The sequence below is a fragment of the Cyprinus carpio genome, unplaced genomic scaffold (assembly GCF_018340385.1).
Source record: "Cyprinus carpio isolate SPL01 unplaced genomic scaffold, ASM1834038v1 S000006492, whole genome shotgun sequence".
Classification (NCBI taxonomy): Eukaryota; Metazoa; Chordata; class Actinopteri; order Cypriniformes; family Cyprinidae; genus Cyprinus; species Cyprinus carpio.
Window position 1 is genome coordinate 28,702 of NW_024879165.1, and position 22,256 is coordinate 50,957.

The 22,256-nt window shown below is 36.5% G+C and overlaps 1 protein-coding gene and 1 long non-coding RNA gene across 2 annotated transcripts; both read right to left on the reverse strand.

The window, feature by feature from the left end:
* Positions 1 to 14,694: 14,694 nt before the first annotated feature.
* On the reverse strand, positions 14,695 to 15,410 carry LOC109073878. The gene is made up of 3 exons (XR_006159328.1): positions 15,255 to 15,410; positions 14,823 to 14,869; positions 14,695 to 14,733 (listed from the first exon to the last, which is right to left on the reverse strand). It is a non-coding gene; the product is annotated as an uncharacterized LOC109073878 (long non-coding RNA).
* A 583-nt stretch (positions 15,411 to 15,993) lies between these two features.
* Positions 15,994 to 16,877, reverse strand: LOC122143714 (protein NLRC3-like). The gene is made up of 2 exons (XM_042754304.1): positions 16,383 to 16,877; positions 15,994 to 16,198 (listed from the first exon to the last, which is right to left on the reverse strand). Exons 1-2 carry the CDS (start codon positions 16,875 to 16,877, stop codon positions 16,190 to 16,192), a joined length of 504 nt encoding a protein of 167 aa, XP_042610238.1. The 3' UTR covers positions 15,994 to 16,189.
* Between the last annotated feature and the right edge of the window lie 5,379 nt (positions 16,878 to 22,256).

Here is a 22,256-nt window from a genome sequence, read left to right on the forward strand (position 1 = left end):
GGCTGCTGCTGGAGGCTTGACATCAACACACCCACTGATGAAGACTCATTCACATCACAAACCTTTCTCATCATGTCTGAAAACAGTGTCATTCTGCTTTCATCCAGACTATCTAGAATGTAGTGTATCAGACCCGAACCAGACAAATTAAAGATTCGATCAAGAGCATGGTTGAATCATTAGGACAAATTCCACAGAGAGGCTCAAGACAACAGGATGTTGTAAATCCATTCCCTAGCAACCACAAGTCAGAAGCAAGTCCACTAACTAGCAGCTTGAACAGCTTTCAACATTAGAACAAAAGAACAATTCCAATTCGGAGAGGAGATTGTCAAATTTGGGGCAAGTAATCAAGATTGATGGTCAAAGAGATGCACAGAATGACCATCACATGTAAACCCATGATAGTAATCATTATCACAAGCTCTTTGGATTGACTTCCCCACCTTTGGACCCAGAAGAAAAGAACCAGACTGAAATTCCTTTAAGAAGACCTTTTGAACCTCTGGTCTCCATACAGAACATCTTTATGTCAAAGAATTAGGCACAGAAACTGTCTTTTAAAGATGTATATGCACCAAAATGAACTCAAAAGGACTTATAAAAGAATATCGGTCCATTGCTTAACTCCATATCATATATGTAACCCAGACATTTTGACTATCATGTTTCTAATCACTTATTTGTGTATGTCTTTTTAATAACTATTGAATAGCTTATGATTCATATTCATGTTTAGTATGTGTGTGTTTGAATCTTCTTGCTTTGAAAACGTTTCTGACAATCAATTATTAGTCAAATGTATAATATTCTTGTTATAGGAATCATGTCCAAAATTATACCCTGCAAAGAGCAGGAAAATTCAGACCACGTGATTGATAAGATAGCATGATTTATGAACAGGCAGGAGAAACATCGCAACGCCCCAAGCAAAGACATATCTAATTGGTCAAGACAACATTTGAGGTGTGGCCAAAAGCCCAGTTTAAATACTCAGGACACCATGAGATTTTGCTCTTAGCTTTTGCTTTTAGTCATCACTTTTTATGCGTTCTTTGAGAGCTGTTCCAGCTGCTTCACCCTTCACGCCTGCTGCTACTTAGCCACGATGAGAAGAAACACCACCTAGTCTCGTCAAACTTTACTTCTCTTCTTTTACTTTAGTTTATTTTCTTTTCCATTTAGAGTTTTACGTGTTCTGAGTTAAGTTTTGTAACGCCGTGTCTCCGAAGCTGAACCCGAAGTCACCGCCTAAAACTACAACCAGCCCACAACTCCAGCGTCTTCAGACAACTCCCAACCACAGGCTTCCCAAGACGTCGTTCAGTGACTACTGAACTAATGATGATGACACTATCTTCCTGCAACGTGTGTGAATGTGATGGCGTGTGCTTATGTGTTGAGTAGGTTTTATATGTCTTAGATTTATACTAATAAAGCCGTATTAATATTGAAAAGAGGAAAGTATCTTGTGTTTTGGCCTTAGAAGTTATTGTCTTAAACTCTGGCCAACTGTACTGTGCACTAATAATAGTGTTTTCCACTATCCTTGATATTAATATCCATGGCAGAGTTATGTTTACGGCTCGCTCAAAGAATCGCTGGCGTTTTCAGTGATCAGCCGTTAAAACATGATTCTCCATTCCCTTAAAATCTAAATGATTCCCTTTGAGCAAATGACCTGTTTCCATTACAAGAATGACTGAACACCAAACTTACACTCCACATAAAAATCTTGAAGTTCAGGGTGAATTTTCAGGCAGAAAGTCTGTTGAAGACTGTACTGATGATGTCTTGAATCAAGTTCAGCTCTCGAAATGGGAACATCAAAACATGAAAATCTTTACATCCTGAATTAGCTTCTCCCTCGGCCAGTCTAGGAGATGAACTTCTGCACAGAGACGGTTTTTTTTCCAATTCCAGCGATACCTTTTTAGTAAGAACAGTCTTGATTTTGCTCTTTCTCATATCCTGGTTTAGACAAGGATTTAAATATGTCATTTGCAGTCTATTGGATTGTTTTGTGTTCTGGATGATTTCCTCCATCTGTAAACACCCCTCAATTGTCCTTCATTCACATCCTTCCTCTCTCTCCTTCTATGATGTTAGAGCTGTGTGTAGATCCTGTTCAGGAGGGTTTCATTTCCCTTGTAGTTGGTTTCCCTCAAATAAGCACACCAAACTTGTTATAGCATTGCTGGTTTTGTGCTTGTCTTTGTGACTCTCTGCAAGGACTGCTTCAGCGTCTTCCCTGCCTGATGTGGGGTCTGGTAGTTGGGACTCAACTGTATCCGTCTATCTCCACAATGCTGAAAATAAAAAAGAAAAGAACAGGCAAATAAATGTTAATAACAGTAATTCAACGACTGTTGAACATGTTGAGAAACATTATCATTGTGTATTGTATACTGTATATAGAATATGTTGGAGAAAATTTAATATTCAATTGGGGTCTTTAAAACCATTATTTAATTAGGGTAAACAATTCACTCAGCAAAGTAATATTTATATAAACAGTGGGGCAGAAGTCACTGTTCCATCACTTGAATGAAATGGGAATATACATGGATCTTGTAATCTTCACAAGACACAACTGCTCCAGCTCTCTGAGGTTTTGATATTCGGCCGTTCATGTTGGTTGGCTCTGACAAAAAGATATAACAACGTTGCGTTATTATACACACAACACACACCCACACACACACACACCAACACAACACACACACACAAACAGATACGTCCACAGGAGTATTGTATATTAAGGATAATGCACTAATACACATTTTCTACGTATTTGACTGTCAAACAGATAAACACTTTTCTACTAAATAACATTTCAATTTTATTAAACATTCAGGTATTATTAAAAGCTATTAATTAAAAAGCTATGAATTATTGTTGTATTAAGTCATAAATATATTTACATACATTTTGAAGGAAAACAAGAACTGAGCAATTTGTGAAGTATACAGTAGGTGTGTGTTGACTGTGTTAAGAGTTTAGAAAAAGTACTTTAAGTATTGGTTAACACTGTGTTAGCAATTAAAAAAAAAAACATATAATAATTATAAGTGATTATATACGTTTGTTAAAAGGGCTCTGGTGGAAGTGACAAAAATGCCTTACGCACTCAGGTGTGCATAATTATTAAGCAGGTTGTTTCTTTACTGGGTAAAATGCACCACAAAAGATGATTTCAGTCAAAAAATTATTTAAATGTCATAAGAAATATTCAAAAAACTACTGCAATACAGAAATTGCTAAATTAATTCATGATCACTGGTCCAAATTCATTAAAGAGTTTTGGTAATTTTTGTGGCAACTCCAAAATAAAGTTCACGGTGACAGGAAGGCACATCCTTTGTGTTTTCTTTGTTTTACAAAAGCACCGTGTTTTGTCTGGTATTAGGAGTGTACGGAAATAATGGATCATTTAGGTCTACTTTGTCTAATGATGTCTTGCTGGACCAAAAAAAAAAAAAAATGTTACTTTAAGATCGAAGTATGGAGATCGATGTTGCTTGTGTCTCCTGCTTCTCAAACTTGTCCTCCTGAGACAAAAACTCTAACAATCTCACAATAGTCTTCTTTAAAGCTTTAAAAGAGATCTCAACAAAATCACACAATTGGCGCATATATTTATCATTAGCTAGAGACTCTGGATCTCTCACATTTTGTCTCCTCCAAAGATTCAAACAAGATCTCAACAGCGTTACACACTGTGCGTCAGATATTTTGGTGGCTCACATTTGTCTCCTCAAAAAGTTTTAGCAGAGATCTCAAGAATTTCACACACTGTGCTTAGATTTTTTGTCTTTATGCATAAATAATCCGGGGGTATCTATTTGTTCCTGTAATGCTTTAGAAGAGATGTCAACAACTTTCACAAAAGGGCTGCATCCAATTCAAGTACTTGAAAGACACTAAATTCTAAATTCATAAGTTAAAGGCAATATTGAGAGATACTTTTTATGTGAAAGTCGTGATGTAACCCATACTCAGAATTGGTTGCTCTGCATTTAACCCATCCAAGTGCACACACACGCACCGCGTGAGTAGTGAACACACCATGAACACACACCTGGAGCAGTGGGGAGCTATATCCAGCTCCCTGGGGAGCCAACTGGGGGTCAGTGCCTTGCTCAAGGGCACTTCAGCCATGGGTATTGAGGGTGGAAGAGAGTGCTGTTCATTCACTCCTTTTCCATCAACAACTCCTGCCAGCACCGAGGACCGAACCTGTGACCTTTGAGTTACAAAGTCCAACGCTCTAACCTTAGGCCACAGCTGCCCCCAATTATGTGCAAATCACAGTCCAATTCAATTATGCAGGAATAAGGATAATGTTACTTTTTATAGGACAATGTTTATGTACTTAGGCACATAATTCATTGTTGGAAATAGTAATGTACCGGATGCCTTAATCAAAAATCTGATCTACGAAAATGTAACCCTGGAGCTTTCTTTGCTGAAAGGCACATACTGGCTTATGACTCAGTCTCTTGATTATTAATTGACTAATTTGATTATTAATACATGTTATATGGAAAAAATGATTTGAGCACATATTGAGGCATTTGACTTGGCGCAACACTTTGTAAAGTTATTGAGATCCCTTCTGAAATTTAGAGGAGACCGATGTGAGAGCTCTGGAGTGTTTAGTTGTAGGAGAAAATCTGAGCACACTGTGTGAAATTGTTGAGATCTCTTCTAAACTTTTGAGAAGACACATGTGAGAGATCCATCATCTCTAGCTAAAGAAAAAAATCTGAGCACAGTGTGTAAAGTTGTTGAGATCTCTTCTAAAGCCTTTTAAGAAGACCATTGTGAAAGTTTTAGTGTTTTTTGTCTCAGGAGACAGATTTGAGAAACAGGATACCTCAAGCCAAGTTTCCATTCAATAGCATTCCATTCATGCATAGCCATATTTGAAGTTGTTTTATGTAGACAGTGAATTATTGCACAGTGATTTAACAGAGGAAAGCATAACCCATATTTACAAAAATTGGGCTGCTTTGCAAGATAAAATTTAATAATAAAAAGCAAAAAAAAAAAACAAACCAAAAACACTTGGACTCTAGTGTTACATTTGTTTAAAAAAGGTATTGCTTCTTATAATAAACATCTTCCTCGGGTAAGTCCTTTCTAGTGTTTAATGCTATTTAAATGATAGTTTTAGTATTTACCAATATTAGTAAAAGTTTAACGTTTCTCCTAAAATAAACTGAAGACATCTTATGAAAAAGCTGATACTCAATGAGACATATAAGATTAATCACCCCTTAGTATCCTGAGCATAGAGTAACCCTCTGTCAGAGTCATAGCCGTTGTGGGCAGTGCATCAACTTGAAGCACAATTGCACCTCAGACAGCATGGGGTTCAAGTCCCAACTAAAGGTACTTACCTGCTCCTGTTCAATTCTCACCTGACCTATTGTTTCCTGTCTCTACTCCCCTACTTTTCTGACCATTAAAGGTGAAAAACCCCATTGCAAAAAAAAAAAAAAAAAAAAAAAAAAACAACCTCTGAGCAGTAAAACATTTTTAAAGTGGAGTCTAGCAAGAGATTACAGCAAGACAATAAAGAGATTTCACATGTTTCTCTCCCATTGTCTTTTTTGCATTCCTTTCTCTCAGAACTTTCTCATGTCTCAGTTCTGTCTACTTTTATCTCTCCTAAGGATTTTTAGGAGAAACATCTGAGACTTCTGAGGTTAGAAAGCGCAACCACTGAGCAATAAAAATATTTCCAATGGAGTCTTGATAGAGATTGCAGAAAGACAATAAAGAGATATTCTATGTTTTTCTTCCACCACATTCTCAGGTTTGACCTTTTTTTTTTCTCAAATATTTCTCATGTCTCATTGTGTTTACTTTAAGGAATTTTAGGAGAAACATCTGAAATGCTGTAGATGCTAAAAATGAGAAATACAGTGCCCTCTAAAAGTATTGGAACAGTAAAGACAAAAAATTGCTTTCTCTGCTGTGGAGTCAAGACATTTGCAAATGATATATGATTAAAAGATGAATATGCAACAAAACTACAGAATGTCACATTTTATTATTAGCTCTTTCGACACATACATGTTTTACCAAATAAAAAGGACAGCACTTTTAGAGTTCATCCCACTATTTGATGTGAGTATAAGTATCGGAACAGTTTGAATTTAAGGCAGATGTAAAAGATTTAAAAGCTAATATTTAGTTGCAGATCCGTTGCATGCATCAGAGCAGTGAGTCTCCAACCCATAGACATCACCAGACTCTTGGTCTTATGCTTGAAATGCTTTTCCTCTCAGCCTTTAATGCAGCCAATTCCAGCTGTTGCTTTTTTAGGGAGTTTCTGTCTTTAGTCTCCTCTTCAGCTGGTGAAATTAATGTTCATTCAGATTTTAATCTGGAGATTGATTTGGGCAATCTAAGACTTTTACATTTCTTTGCCCTGATAAATCCTTGACTGAACTGACAGGGTGTTTTGGGTCATCTTCCTGATCCGATATGAAGTGCTTTCTAATGAGTTTGGCGGCATTTTCTTGAATATTGGTAGCCAAGATGATTTTGTACCCTTCCAAATTCATTCTGCTACTGCCATCATAAATTAAGTCATCATTAAAATTAAGAGGTGCTGTTCTAGAGACAGCCATGCATGCCCCATGCCATGACACCACCCTCCACCAAGCTTTACAGATGAGGTATTGTCTGCAAAATTACTAAATGTAAATGTGTTTTTTAGCGTTTTTGTGTGTGTGTGTTGATTTGTGGCAACTGAACAACATTAATTAGGAAAACAGTGTGTCAATAATGCAAAATGAAAGTTAAAGGCAGTTCATCACTGAATTCAGTGATGTCCTCATGCAGCTCAGTTCAGTTTAAATAGTATCTGTGCAATAATTTGCAATCAAGTCAATGATATCGCTGTAAATGAAGTGTCCCCAACTAAGCAAGCCAGAGGCGACAGCGGCAAGGAACTATGTGTTATTATTTGAAATAATGTAGATGATACCTTGGGAGAAACCAGGCTCAGTCGGGGGGCCAGTTCTCCTCTGACCAGTCGAAACCAGCAGTTTCAATTCCAGGCTGCAACAAAGTCAGATTGTGCAGAAGAAATCATCTTTTTTCCTGTGGTCTTCTCTCTTGTAAGAGAGAAACAGACTTATATGTGCGTAGATGCCATTCTACTAACGATGTAGCAAGTACAGTCGGGTGTTATGGGAAGTGTTCCCGGTATGCTTAGGATCATTTGCAGTTCCCGTTTTTCTCCACCCTTTGGCTTTCCAATCACTTAGATAACGGATAATTTTTGTCTCATCGGTCCATCAACTCAGTTCCAAAACTCTACTGGCTCTCATTTGTGAAGAATCTTGCCTTTCTATTTTTGGTGCTGATGAGAGGTTTGCATCTTGCTGTATATCTTCTGTAATTCTGTGTCAAATTCTCCTGCGGACTGTAGATTGACAGAGCATCACCACAGCTTTCTGAGATTGTTTGGGGATTTTACAGACGTATTTTTAGGGTTCATTTTCACAGCTTTTTATGATTTGTCTGTCATCAACTACTGTTGTTTTTTTCTCAGCCGATCAGGTCGTTGTTGGATGCTGATGTCACTGTAGTTTTCCAAACTCTTGATTTCTCCATGCCCTTTTGTTTTTCTTATAGTTCTAACTGACTTCCTCTTTTCTTTTAGCATCCAAATTGTTTGCTTTTTCTTTCAGAGTCGGCTTTCTCGTCTTCTTCATCCTGGTTTGTGTGTGTCATCATTGAATGCAAGACTTAGAATGCAGAAGCAATAGATATAACTGATTAGACACATTCCCTGCTTTTAATATCTGAAGAATTCATGCAACAGGACACAGCTGAACAATTAGAAAGACCTGTGAGGCAACTGTTCCAATACTTATGCTCACATCAGATAGGGAGATGAAACTCTAAAAGTGCTGATCTTCTTAGCTGGTAAAACATATTTGTGTTGAATCACCCAATAATAAAATCTGACATTCTGTAGTTTTGTCTCATATTCATCTTTTAATCATATTTACAGATTTCTTGACTCCACAGCAAACAGAACAATTTTGTCTTTTTTGTTGAATTAATAGCAAACAGAACAATTTTGTCTTTTTTTTTTTGAAAAAGCAAAAAAAAACAAACAAAAAAACACTTGGACTCTAGTGTTACATTTGTTAAAAAAGGTATTGCTCTTATAATAAACATCTTCCTCTTGTAAGTCCTTTTTTCTAGTGTTTAATGCTATTTAAATGATTGTTTTAGTATTTACAATATTAGTAAAAGTTTAACGTTTCTCCTAAAATAAAACTGAAGACATCTTATGATAAAGCTGATAACTCAATGAGACATATAAGATAATCACCCCTTAGTATCCTGAGCATAGAGTAACCTCTGTCAGAGTCATAGCCTTGTGGGCAGTGCATCAACGTGAAGCACAATTGCACCTCAGACAGCATGGGTTCAAAAGTCCCAACTAAAAGGTACTCACCTGCTCCTGTTCAATTCTCACCTGACCTATTGTTTCCTGTCTCTACTCCTACTTTTCTGACCATTAAAGGTGAAAAACCCCATTGCAAAAAAAAAAAAAAAAAAAAAGAACAACCTCTGAGCAGTAAAACGTTTTTTAAAGTGGATGTCTAGCAAGAGATTACAGCAAGACAATAAAGAGATTTCACATGTTTCTCTCCCATTGTCTTTTTGCATTCCTTTCTCTCAGAACTTTCTCAATGTCTCAGTTCTGTCTACTTTTATCTCTCCTAAGGATTTTTAGGAGAAACATCTGAGACTTCTGAGGGTTAGAAAGCGCAACCACTGAGCAATAAAATATTTCCAATGGAGTCTTGATAGAGATTGCAGAAAGACACAAAAGAGATATTCTATGTTTTCTTCCACCACCATTCTCAGGTTTGACCTTTTTTTTTTCTCACATATTTCTCATGTCTCATTTGTGTTTACTTTAAGGAATTTTAGGAGAAACATCTGAAATGCTGTTGATGCTAAAATGAGAAATACAGTGCCCTCTATAAGTATTGGAACAGTAAAAGACAAAATTGCTTTCTCTGCTGTGGAGTCAAGACATTTGCAAATGATATATGATTAAAAGATGAATATGCAACAAAACTACAGAATGTCACATTTTATTATTAGCTCTTTCGACACATACATGTTTTACCAATAAAAAGGACAGCACTTTTAGAGTTCATCCCACTATTTTGATGTGAGTATAAGTATGGAACAGTTGAATTAAGGCAGATGTAAAAGATTAAAAGCTAATATTTAGTTGCAGATCCGTTGCATGCAATCAGAGAAGTGAGTCTGCAACCCATAGACAAATCACCAGACTCTTGGTCTTATGCTTTGAAATGCTTTTCTCCAGCCTTAATGCAGCCAATTCCAGCTGTTTGCTTTTTTTTTAGGGAGTTTCTGTCTTTAGTCTCCTCTTCAGCTGGTGAAATTAATGTTCAATCGGATTTAAATCTGGAGATTGATTTGGGCAATCTAAGACTTTACATTTCTTTGCCCTGATAAATCCTTGACTGAACTGACAGGGTGTTTTGGGGTCATCTTCCTGATCCGATATGAAGTGCTTGCTTTCTAATGAGTTTGGCGGCATTTTCTTGAATATTGGTAGCCAAGATGATTTTGTACCCTTTCCAAATTCATTCTGCTATGCCATCATGCATTAAGTAATCATTAAAATTAAGAGGTGCTGTTCTAGAGACAGCCATGCATGCCCATGCCATGACACCACCTCCACCAAGCTTTACAGATGAGGTTGTATGTCAAGTCAAGTTAAGTCACCTTTATTTATATAGCGCTTTAAAACAAAAAAGATTGCGTCAAAGCAACTGACAACATTAATTAGGAAACAGTGTGTCAATAATGCAAAATGAAAGTTTAAGGCAGTTCATCACTGAATTCAGTGATGTCTCCTCATGCAGCTCAGTTCAGTTTTAAATAGTATCTGTGCAATAATTTGCAATCAAGTCAATGATATCGCTGTCGCGTAAAATGAAGTGTCCCCAACTAAGCAAGCCAGAGGCGACAGCGGCAAGGAACCAAAACTTCATCGGTGACAGAATGGAGAAAAAACCTTGGGAGAAACCAGGCTCAGTCGGGGGCCAGTTCTCCTCTGACCAGTCGAAACCAGCAGTTCAATTCCAGGCTGCAACAAAGTCAGATTGTGCAGAAGAATCATCTTTTTTTCCTGTGGTCTTCTCTCTTGTAAGAGAGAAACAGACTTATATGTGCGTAGATGCCATTCTACTAACGATGTAGCAAGTACGTCGGGTGTTATGGGAAGTGTTCCCGGTATGCTTAGGATCATTTGCAGTTCCTTTTTTCTCCACACTTTTGCTTTCCAATCACTTAGATAACGGTTTACCTTTGTCTCATCGGTCCATCAACTCAGTTCCAAAACCCTACTGGCTCACATTTGTGAAGAATCTTGCCTTTCTATTTTTGGTGCTGATGAAGAGGTTGCATCTGCTGTATATCTTCTGTAATTCTGTGTCTAAAATTCTCCTGCGGACTGTAGATTGACAGAGCATCACCACAGCTTTCTGGAGATTGTTGGGGATTTTTACAGACGTATTTTAGGGTTCATTTTCACAGCTTTTATGATTTGTCTGTCATCAACTACTGTTGTTTTTCTCTCTCAGCCGATCAGGTCGTTGTTGGATGCTGATGTCACCTGTAGTTTCCAAACTCTTGATTTCTCCATGCTCTTTGTTTTTCCTATAGTTCTAATTTACTTCCTCTTTTCTTTTAGCATCCAAATTGTTTGCTTTTCTTTCAGAGTCCGCTTCCTCGTCTTCATCCTGGTTTGTGTGTGTCATCATTGAATGCAAGATTTAGAATGCAAAAGTAATGGATATAACTGATAAGACACATTCCCTGCTTTTAATATCTGAAGAATTAATGCAACAGGACACAGCTGAACACTTAGAAAGACCTGTGAGGCAACTTTTCCAATACTTATGCTCACATCAGATAGTGAGATGAAACTCTAAAAGTGCTGATCTTCTTAGCTGATAAAACATCTTTGTGTTGAATCACCCAATAATAAAATTGACATTCTGTAGTTTTGTCTCATATTCATCTTTTAATCATATTTACAGATTTCTTGACTCCACAGCAAACAGAACAATTTTGTCTTTACTGTTCCAATACTTATGTAGGGCACTGTATATGAGAATCTCATCTAAGTCTCATGTGCTTAGGTTTAAGCAATCACTGAGCAATACATTTTTCCTATGGGGACCCCTACACGTACTAACTCTACCAGATAAACACTTTATTATTAAATACCCATGAGGTGCTTTATTTCCACTTTTGGAGTATTTCCTTTATTTGTATTGAGAATGAATGAATAATAATAATAAATAATAATAATTTAATGCTTTACTTTTTCTACTATACTCACTTTTCTCATTTTTACTTTACCTTCTCATTAACTAGGAGATGTATTTAAACCACATGATACTTATGGAAAGACGGAGAGAGAGAATGAGAGAGAGAGGGAGAGAGAATACATTAGAGTACTCTATTTACACTAATAACAAATATGTTGGGTTGTAAATTAGCAAGAAGCACAAATTTCCTATATCTAAGAGTCAGGGAGTGAAAGAGTTTAATTTGTTTACAGTGTTTTATGCTGCAATAAATTAAGACAAATAAAACATTTTTGAAACCACTTAGTCAGCAGTTTCATATTTCAATGTCATTCTTATATGAATATATATAAAAAACTGCAGACTTACAGTGAACACACTGCAGGAATAGAACGTACATCTGGAGAAACCGGTTTATTCACTTTTGGTCTCATATTGAGTCTGAGAAGACAGGAGGATCTCAGTGACTCTGCAGTTCAAATACCACACATATCAAATTAGTCAACCAACAACAACTAAAACAACAACAACAACAAAATATATTATTATTATTATTATTATTTTCTTCTGTCAGGCCAAAAGCAGACAGAGTGCATTCAGAAAGCAGGAGATAAAGTGATAGTAAAAATTAATAGAGTTTATCGAATAAACATAGTTACATCAGTTTCCATGTTCAGTTACACAAATTCAACAAGTGTTAATATAACAAAACAAAAATTACTGCTTCCCAACAACATCATCCTGTGATGACAAATCCTTGAAATGGAGACTCTCTCTTTATCTTATCTCTAATTTACACGTAAAGGCAATGCAGCCCTCAACATACAGTTATGATTAAACAGTAACAACAAAATAACAAAAAAATGATTGAATTGACTGCAGTACATATATGTTATATATGTGTAGGAAGTAATGTGGAAGAGATCAGTGTTGGGGGTAACGCATTACAAGTAATGCGAGTTACGTAATCTGATTACTTTTTTCAAGTAACTAGTAAAGTAATGCATTACTTTTTAAATTTACAAGAAAATATCTGAGTTACTTTTTCAAATAAGTAACGCAAGTTACTTTTTTTTCCCATGTTGAGAGAAATCTGTTAATGTACACACAACAGTGAAGCCCTCAACTCTCAAAACACCTGAGCAATCATTGCTGATCTCAGTTTAAAAACCAATATGCTTGTCCTTACTGCAGTTCTCATGACATCAAGGTACTGTTTATGCATGAATACACTGAAGTGACAACAAAGAGTGCATTCAGAAAGCAGGAGATAAAGTGATAGTAAAAATTAATAGAGTTTATCGAATAAACATAGTTACATCAGTTTCCATGTTCAGTTACACAAATTCAACAAGTGTTAATATAACAAAACAAAAATTACTGCTTCCCAACAACATCATCCTGTGATGACAAATCCTTGAAATGGAGATTCTCTCTTTCGCTTATCTCTAATTTACTTGTGAAGGCAATGCAGCCCTCAACATACAGTTTATGATTAAAACAGTAACAGCAAAATAACATGAAAATGATTGAAATGACTGCAGTACATATATGTTATATATGTGTAGGAAGTAATGTGGAAGAGATCAGTGTTGGGGGTAACGCATTACAAGTAATGCGAGTTACGTAATCTGATTGATTACTTACTTCAAGTAACTAGTAAAGTAATGCATTACTTTTTAATTTATAAGAGTATATCTGAGTTACTTTTTCAAATAAGTAACGCAAGTTACTTTTTTTTTCCCATGTTGAGAGAAATCTGTTAATGTAGTTTTAAAATAAATATGAATATGCATTAATTCATCTCACTCACTCAAAAATCAGATTCGGTATTCCTCAAAATGAATAAAATAATGCAACTCGGAATATGACGCAAACGTGCAATAATTAAATGTTAAACAACACAAATGTCCTTTATGTACTGTATTTAATTCCCATTCTATAAACCCACTGTCTTTGACCTCTGACCTTCGATGATCCAGTTCAACCGTAATAAGCAAAAATTACTCTAGACAAACATTTTTGTGTCTTTTTTATTTTTTTTTGTTATGTGTTGAAATTTCTTCTGCTGCATTCCACTGTACGGACGTAAATTTACTTTTCCTTCAGCCTGAGGCAGATTAATTTCGCTTTTGGTGTGAAAAGGCTTTTATATTTGCCAAAAAAACAAACAAGCAGGCCCTGTTCTTATTTAAAAAGTAATGCAAAAAGTAACGTAACGCATTACTTTCCATAAAAAGTAACTAAGTAACGTAAGTAGTTACTTTGTTATGGGTGTAACGCAATATTGTAATGCATTACTTTTAAAAGTAACTTTCCCGAACAATGGAAGAGATAAAGAGAGGTAATAAAACAGCATGAATGACATACAACACAAAGTATCTTTGCTCTCTTAAATATGCTCACTTATATACCATAAATATGAATTATGTTACTAGTTTCTGTGAGGTAATAAAACAGGACCCGGTTCCTATCCCTTAACCCACACTCAAACTTAACCATACCACAAAACCTGTCCTAACCTCACCCGTATCCCACATCAATAGCAGAAACAGTGTTTTGCAATACAAACATCAACACAATAAGTACTTTTTTGACATAAGTAGTAGTTAAAGTAATCTAATATAAAGTGGGACTGAATATACAATACATAGTAATTTTACACAATTGTGTTTAACAACATTTGAAAGTACAACATGCATTTACTATTTCAGTTAAATTCATAAATGATATACCTCATACAACAAATCTATTCATAAATAGACATATGACCATGATAAGGATGGGAAGTAGAAGTCAGTTGTTTGTCTGTTGTGTAATCTTACACAGTGAGAGTGAGGAATCAAAAACCTTAAATCCTGCATAGAGGGGTTCAGTGAATGTGGTGTTGAATGTGTGTAAGTGTGTGAGTGTGAGTGTGTCAGAGATGATGTAGAAGGACAGAGTGCGGGCATGTGGTGGTTCAGTGAATGTGGTGTTGAATTAGAGGAGGGTGAAGGAGCAGGAATGTTGTTGTTCTGATTGTTGTGCCAGACAACAAATCCATCACTAAGGCAGAAAAGACACCAGGAATTGTTATTGTATCCAAACTTACCAACAGTTCCTTCTTTGCGGATTGTTTTGTAGGCAACTGCTATAAGAGCCCAGCCAGTCCACTCAACCTCCCAGTAATGGCGTCCAGTCAGACTCTCTCGACACAGAACCTGAGGAATATCTTTAAATCTCTCTGGAAGATCAGGATACGGCTGCGGCTGTTCCACATATTTCACCTCTCCGTTCTCAGACAGAATGAGTTTGAGGTTTGCTGTGTTTGGATCCAGTGTGAGATCACAGAAATCTGAACACAAAAAAGAGAGGAAAAAACAGTTGTATACTTTTGTTTGTTTGTCATTAAATGTGCAAGAGTAAGTCAGAGAAAGAACCTACATTTCTGTAGCCCTGGTTGGATCCTGAAAGGCTCTCCATGGTCCAAACTATAATGACACACACACACACACACACACACACACACACCACACACACACACACACACACACACACACCAACCTATCTTCAAATTCTTTACATTTTTTAATTCATTGCCTTTTTAGAGTTTTATTTTCAGCAAACAGTTAAGATTTATGGAATGGAGTAATTCTGTCCATGTGGTACTTTCACTGTAAAAACACTAATAAATATATAAAAACAGCATTAAAAGAATAAGGTACAACTACATTTTTTGAAGTAACATAGAGGTCTATTTAGTACATACAGAGATGAGAAGTACCAGCAAAAGAAATTATGATTTTGATTTCAAAGCAATGTTTTATTTTTCGTACGGCAGACATTAAGAGTTTTTTAAACTTGTACCCCACATACTTGAGTATTTTCAGTGAGCAGTTTGGATCCTTCAGTTTGTCAGAAAGCAGCTGGACTCCTGCTTGTCCTGGGTGATTGTAGCTCAGATCCAGCTCTCTCAGGTGTGAGGGGTTTGAACTCAGAGCTGAAGACAGGTAATAACAGCCTTCCTCTGTCACCATAACAGCCAGACAACCTACAGATACACACAACAGTGAAGCCCTCAACTCTCAAACACCTGAGCAATCATTGCTGATCTCAGTTTTAAAACCAAATGCTTGTCCTTACTGCAGTTCTCATGACATCAAGGTACTGTTTTATGCATGAATACACTGAAGTGACAACAAAGATCATGAAACAATAATCAGTCATGATCATTCATCACATAGACAGTCACAGGACATTCACTCTAAAGTGAGTGTAAGCCAGGATGAGTAAAATGCAACACAACTTCTTGCAACAGGCTCTTTTAAAATAACTATTTTTATCTTGACACAGCGCATTAAAAAAAAAACGCTGAATGCTGAACTTTGGTTATGCCAAAGAAAATAGTTTGTACAATTATATTATTATATAAGTGTAATCTGGAGACATGGGATTTCTGACGTGTTTTTCATTGAGTCAGACATCAAGGCAAACCCCTCACACTCCTGTGTCAGCTTGATTTCAAAGATTTAACTGGGCAGAAAGAGGGGAAGAGGGAAAGTGTTTGGCAATGACTGATCTTAAGGACGGACCAGCAGCCTTGACAACAACTTGAGAAATTATAAATGTATAATGTTCTTAAATACCTCAATATCTTCAACCGACAGTTTGAACTCTTCAGTCCATCAGAGAGTAGCTTTACTCCTGAATCCTGCAGGTCATTGTTACTCAGGTCCAGCTCTCTCAGGACAGAGTTTGAGGATTGTAAAGCTGATGACACAATTTCACAATCCTGAGCAGTGAGATTACAGTCAGCAAGACTGAACACAGAGCAGAACACATGTGAATTAAATTCTTAAACCCCATTCTAAAATTATCAGTTCAGTCATATCTGTTTAACTCTTGTTAAAAGGATCAGGGACATTCTAAAAATATGCAAACCAACAGTAAGTGCAATTCCATTCAGAAGAGACTCTTCATTGTGGCACATGATTAAATACTCACAGAGCTTTTCTGCAGTTGATCACAGCTGGGTATCAGTCTTCTTCTGCCCTCATCTGATGTGTTGTATGTCTTGAGATCCAGCTCATCCAGCACCTCCTCTGATATCTGAAGCATGTAGGCAATTGCTGAGCAGTGAGATGGAGAGAGTTTCTTCTCTTTGTGTTTGTGTGATTTTACAAACTTCTGAATCTCTCTGGACAGAGTCTGATCTTGTACTTCCAGCAGACAGAGCAACAGATTGATGGATCTTTCAGTGAAGAGTCCATGTCCATCTTTAATCTTCTCTTTAATGTATTGTGTGGTTCTCGTGATGTTCTCCGAGCTGTTCTCTGTGTGTGTCAGTAGATCCTGTAAGAGTCTCTGATTGGACTCCAGTGAGATGCCCAGCAGGAACCGCAGGAACAGATCCAGGTGTTGTGTGGTTCTCGTGAATGCTTTATCTACTGCACATTTATGCAAATTGTGCATTGAATCAAAAGTCTTAAGGGCTTCCATGGTGCTGCTTAAATAGCAGTAAAACACATAGAAAGCAGCGAGAAACTCCTGAACACTCAAATAAATGAAGCAGTAGACTTTCCTCTGATGAATCACAGATTCTTCCTTCAACATCTCAGTACAAATCCCAGAAAACACTGAGGCGTCAGTGACGTCTAAGCCACTCTCTCCTCAATCCTCCTCATAGAACATCACATTGCCCTTCATCAGCTGCTTGAAAGCCACTTCAGCAAGTTTCACAATCACTTCTCTGTTGGACTTCAGGAGTTTCTTTGGATCTCTCTCTCCATACTTTTGATTCTTCATGTTCATCTGAATCAGCCAGGAAGTGGATGTACATTTCAGTAAAAGTTTGAGGGATTTCTGCACTCAGATCTTCTTTCAGGAGCTTCTCAATCACAGTGGATGAGATCCAACAGAAGACGGGTATGTGGCACATGATGTGGAGGCTTCTTGCTCTTCTGATGTGTGAGATGATTCTTCTGGCTTGATGCTTATTACTGATTTTCTTCTTGAAATATTCCTCCTTCTGAGGCTCATCAAAATCCCTGAATTTCTGGGGAAATTCCACTACCCATCAAATACAGACTGAACATGACAACAGACGCCGGCATTGGTAACACACTTATCTGACAAAACCAACAAATATGCCTTATAGCGCTGGTCAACATCTGTTGGTGTAGTGTGAATAAGCCTAAGTTTGAAATCAAACCCATGAGTGAGAGTAGTGCTCTACTGTTTGAACTACAGAGATATATAAGTCACCCTGATAAAAGTTACAAAACTGCTAATGTCATACCTGGAGTCACTGCAGGTCTCTGTTGCATCACTGATTTCAGGGGGCAGATTGTATATGGAATTATAAGACAAAGATGCACAGCTTGATCTGGGAGAAGGAGATCTCATTACAGACATAGTGTCTTCATTCTCTCTTTTCTCATGGGAACTCATTTTTGAAGCACTGCCTTCCTGCTCCCCCGTGTCTCAAGAAGTATGACTGCAGACCTTTGTGGAAACACAACAATGGAAAAGATAGTTAAAAACAAAAAAAGTTAAATAGACAGATACAAATAATATAAAATACAGATTAGCAGCTTTGCATATTCACCTGTGAAGTGAACTTTTGTGTATAATGATTTTGTACTGCACAATGACAAATGTTTTTGAGCTTTTACTCAAATCAGCTCACTCAATTCAGTGTGTTTCTGAGACTGCACACAGACAAAGCTTACTAAAAACCTCTAACTACTGGTGAACTCATACTCAAAGTTTACTCAAGATCAGCATGTGCGAGGAACTTTACCATACAGCATTTGCAGTGTGAATCCACAGAGAATATGTAGTCATTTTTAAAATAATAGTACATAATTTTTGTAATAAATTAGTATATATATATATATATATATATATATATATATATATATAATATATATATATATATATATATATATATATATATATATTGGTGGATTAAATACAGTAGATATATTAGTCAATTAGTGTAATTTGTGGAAAAATTTTTTTTTTTATTTTTTTTTTTATAATAGCATTAAAATGTAAACAGTAGTTTTAGTATCAAACAAGTGGTTCTTGTGATACAATAGAAGTGCAGAACTCAGCACTACTCTTTTATACTGTAAGCAGACATCATGACATTCAACGATCATCTCATATTCTGCCAGTTTCTGCAAGAGAAATCAACAATCATTCGTTCAATGATATTGTTTTCCAGTCTTTTACTGTATGGTATAATTATTGTCCTGGCAGTGAAAAATCTTCAACTCACAACAACTTACAGTACCATTCACATTTACTAACTTAGTAATTTTTGTATAATTATCTACATGATTAAATAAGAATATGTTTTCTGGACTTACCACAATATGCTGCCACTAAGTTTCCAGGCATAGATTTAAACCCTCAATGTTATGCTTTCTTTTACTTTCATTTAGTCAGCTGGTCAAGGGACTCTTGATCTTGTCTTGTCATGTTCTCCCTCTAGTGGTGCAGAACATCATCACAACCTCAGCTGGGTCTCAAAGCAGTTGTTTTTTTAAGTGAAATCAAACAGTATGAATGAAAATTAGACTCATTACAGGAACTAGCTATCAGGATATGTGTATGTTGTTTGTTTCAAAAGACAAATAAGAGCTTTTTTGTTGTCAGTCAGCTCTAGGGATGGTGTTCTGCTAAATTTTGTCTCCTGTCTGCTCCTCTTCCTCTTCCAGGAACTAAATTCATTCATCTAATTTAGTTTAATTTATTTAAATAGCACAAATAAACACAACAGGAGTTGACACATGTGCTTTACAGAGTATAAAACTAAGATACAGATTAAAAAGAAAGAAAGCATTAAGACGTAATAAAACTAAAAACATTATTAAGGATAAGACTTTAACTTCGATTTAAACTCATGTACAGAGGACCGGGATCTTAGATAAAAAGGAAGATTGTTCCAGAGAATAGGTCCAACAACCGCAAACGCACGATCCCCTGCTGACTTCAGTCGTGTTCGATGCTCTGCTAGAGTGTAATTGTTTTAAATTTGGTTTAAATAAAAAAAAAATATATATATTTTTTAACAGACTTGATTTCCTACAAACTCTTTTCTGAATTTGGTGTAAATCAATATTTTATGTTGGCTTTTAAGATTAAAAAAGTAAAAAAAAAAATTTAACAGACTTGATTTCCTGCTAAATCTTTTCTGAATTTGGTGTAAATCACATTTTAAATTGGCTTAAATAAAAAAAAAAGGTTTTTAAAAGCATTTATCTAAATTGAATTTTCTTCAATTTGAAATATGTATTCATTGCAAGTAATATAAAAGGCTTAACAATTGGCATACTCTAAATTGTTTTATTAGTCTCTCTCTCTCTCTCTCTCTCTATATATATATATATATATTAAATGAGTCAGATCAAACGTTCTTTTAAAGATTTATTAAATCTTGTATGAAAATCACTGTTTTTAAGATTAGAACTTTTTTGGCAAAACAAACATTGTTTTACAAATACAAATGTAACTCCGAGAGTGATCAAGTGATTACTTCATTTCAAGTTAAATTTCATATATAGCAGTAATTAAATGTGAATATATCATATAAGAACAAATAAGAACAATAAGAACAAGAATAAGAAATAAGAACAAATACCTAAAAAACAATTGGTCTGCTTCTCTCAGGAATTAACATTTTTGGCAGAAGAAATAAATGTAAATCAAATACAAAAAACATAGATATTGCCACATCCAGTAAAACAACAAACAACTACTGAACTACTAATACCGATGTAGTGGAGACTGGGGTGAAAGCATTTCTGCCATCCTGTGTGCCTGTGTGTTTATCAAAGCACTGAATGGAGGCTGTCAGTCAGTCATTGACTATGCAGCAGAGTGCAGAGGCGACATATCTTGGGGGTCATTTTTCTTGTGTCAAGTTCAATTAAAAATTTATGAAAAAACTCAAAAGTGAATTTTAGTTCTTTTGGATACTTCGAGGTTTAGCACATATGTCAGTCCAAATAGCATTGCTACAGCAGCTGCAGTTAAGGGCACGTTTCTGAGGACCTCTGTGCCCTCAATGAGAACCCTGGTGTCTGTCTCACTGATTAAGATGGCCATTGTTTGCTCCAGTCCATCACCTGGTATATCCTGGCGAGACAATACATAGTATTGAATAAAGAGTGCTGACCAGACCCAGTTAAGTGTGTGAGAGACAACCCTGCTTATTCTGCATTTCCTGAACTGAGTGAGTGTGCTTGTTTTTGCATTTCATAAGCTGCATGTATATGAGAAAGACCCCTGTTATGTGTGTGTGTGCCTGTGTTTATATGACATCCTCCCTGCTTGAGAGAGAGAGAGAGAGAGAGAGAATAAACAGTTGAAAAGCAGGTTCAACAAGTTCCATTGCTAGCCAGCTATAATTTCACAGACTAGACGATGAAAAGAAAGTTAGTCAAAACAGTAGAGGCAAAACTTTGAATAAATTGCAGCCAAGGATAATGAATATATTTCTAAGGATAGCCTGACCTAAAACAGCAGAAGCTTACTGTCGAATTTAATGTTCGACAGTTAAGGAAAAAAGTTTGTCTTTTTCTGAAGTGTATGTAAATATCTGGTTTCAACTGTATGACACCCCTGCTCATTGCATGTGTACATGTATGTGTGAGACACCAGTTTGTGTGCGTGCCTGCTTGTGTATGAGAAACTACTACTTGCACAGCTCGTTCTGAACCAAGCATGTAGCCAAATACAAATCTTCCCTGAAAACATAATTGTCATGAATCAACTTTGTGAATGCTGACGCGTGTGTGTCTTTAAACTCTCTCTCTCTCTCTCCTCTCTCCGCTCTCTCTCTCTCTCTTCTCTCTCTCTCTCTCTCTCTGTGTGTGTGTGGGATAAAAAATTAGATATAGTCAAAAAGTTCATAAATTTCAATAATTCACAGGTAAAAGTGAAAACTTGTATATTACATTGATCCATTACACATAAAGTGAAATATTTCAAGTAATATTTGTGTAAATTTTGATGGTTGTGGCTTACAGACCATCAAAACCCCAAATTCAGTATCTCAGAAAATCAAAATATCACATAGAACTAAAAAAAACAAGGATTTGTAATACAGAAATGTATGCCTTAAGAAAAGTATGTTCATGTTCATCTCATCAGTGATTGGTTGGAACACTATTTTTGGTTTTGAGTGGTTGGTAGCACGGAGGAGTTGTACGCTAGGTTAGTAGAGACTGGGTATTTTGCCTGAACGTTCCATGAGCTGGAGGTCCGGAGGCAGAGGACTGAGGAGAGGTATTTGACGATGTATATTCGGGGAATGGTAAAAAGCCTTCTCAAGTAGATCCAATGGTAACTGTTTCGCTTAAGAGAGTTAGATCTTGAGTTAAAGAAACAGGAATATGAAACGCAACTGCTTCGGCTGAAAGAGTTGGAGATAACCGCTGATCGAGATGTTAAGCTGCGTAAATTGGACCTGGAAGCTCAGATGTGTAAGAGACCAGTTCCGTCACCACGCTCCAGGCTGGCTTCCGGTAGCTCTGAGATGGATCAACCCGACTTTTGACATTAGTAGGTATGTCAAACTCGTTCCGCCATTCCGTGAGACTGAGGTTGATTTCGTACTTCGTGGCCTTCGAACGCGTTGCGGCTAAATTGAAATGGCCTAGAGAGATGTGGGCATTATTATTGCAGTGTAATCTCGTTGGCAAAGCGCAAGAGTTTTTTGCGGCCTTGCCAATTGAAGATTCACTGAATTATGATGTTGTGAAAAAGTGGCTGTATTGCGCGCTTACGAGGTTAGTACCGTGAGGCGTACCGACAGAGATTTAGGGCATGTTCAAAAGCAGCCAAGCAAACCTTTGTGGAGTTTTG

Excerpts from the sequence above, each read along its gene's own strand:
- LOC122143714 (XM_042754304.1), bottom strand. The coding sequence starts at position 16,877 with ATGGAAGCCCTTAAGACTTTTGATTCAATGCACAATTTGCATAAATGT.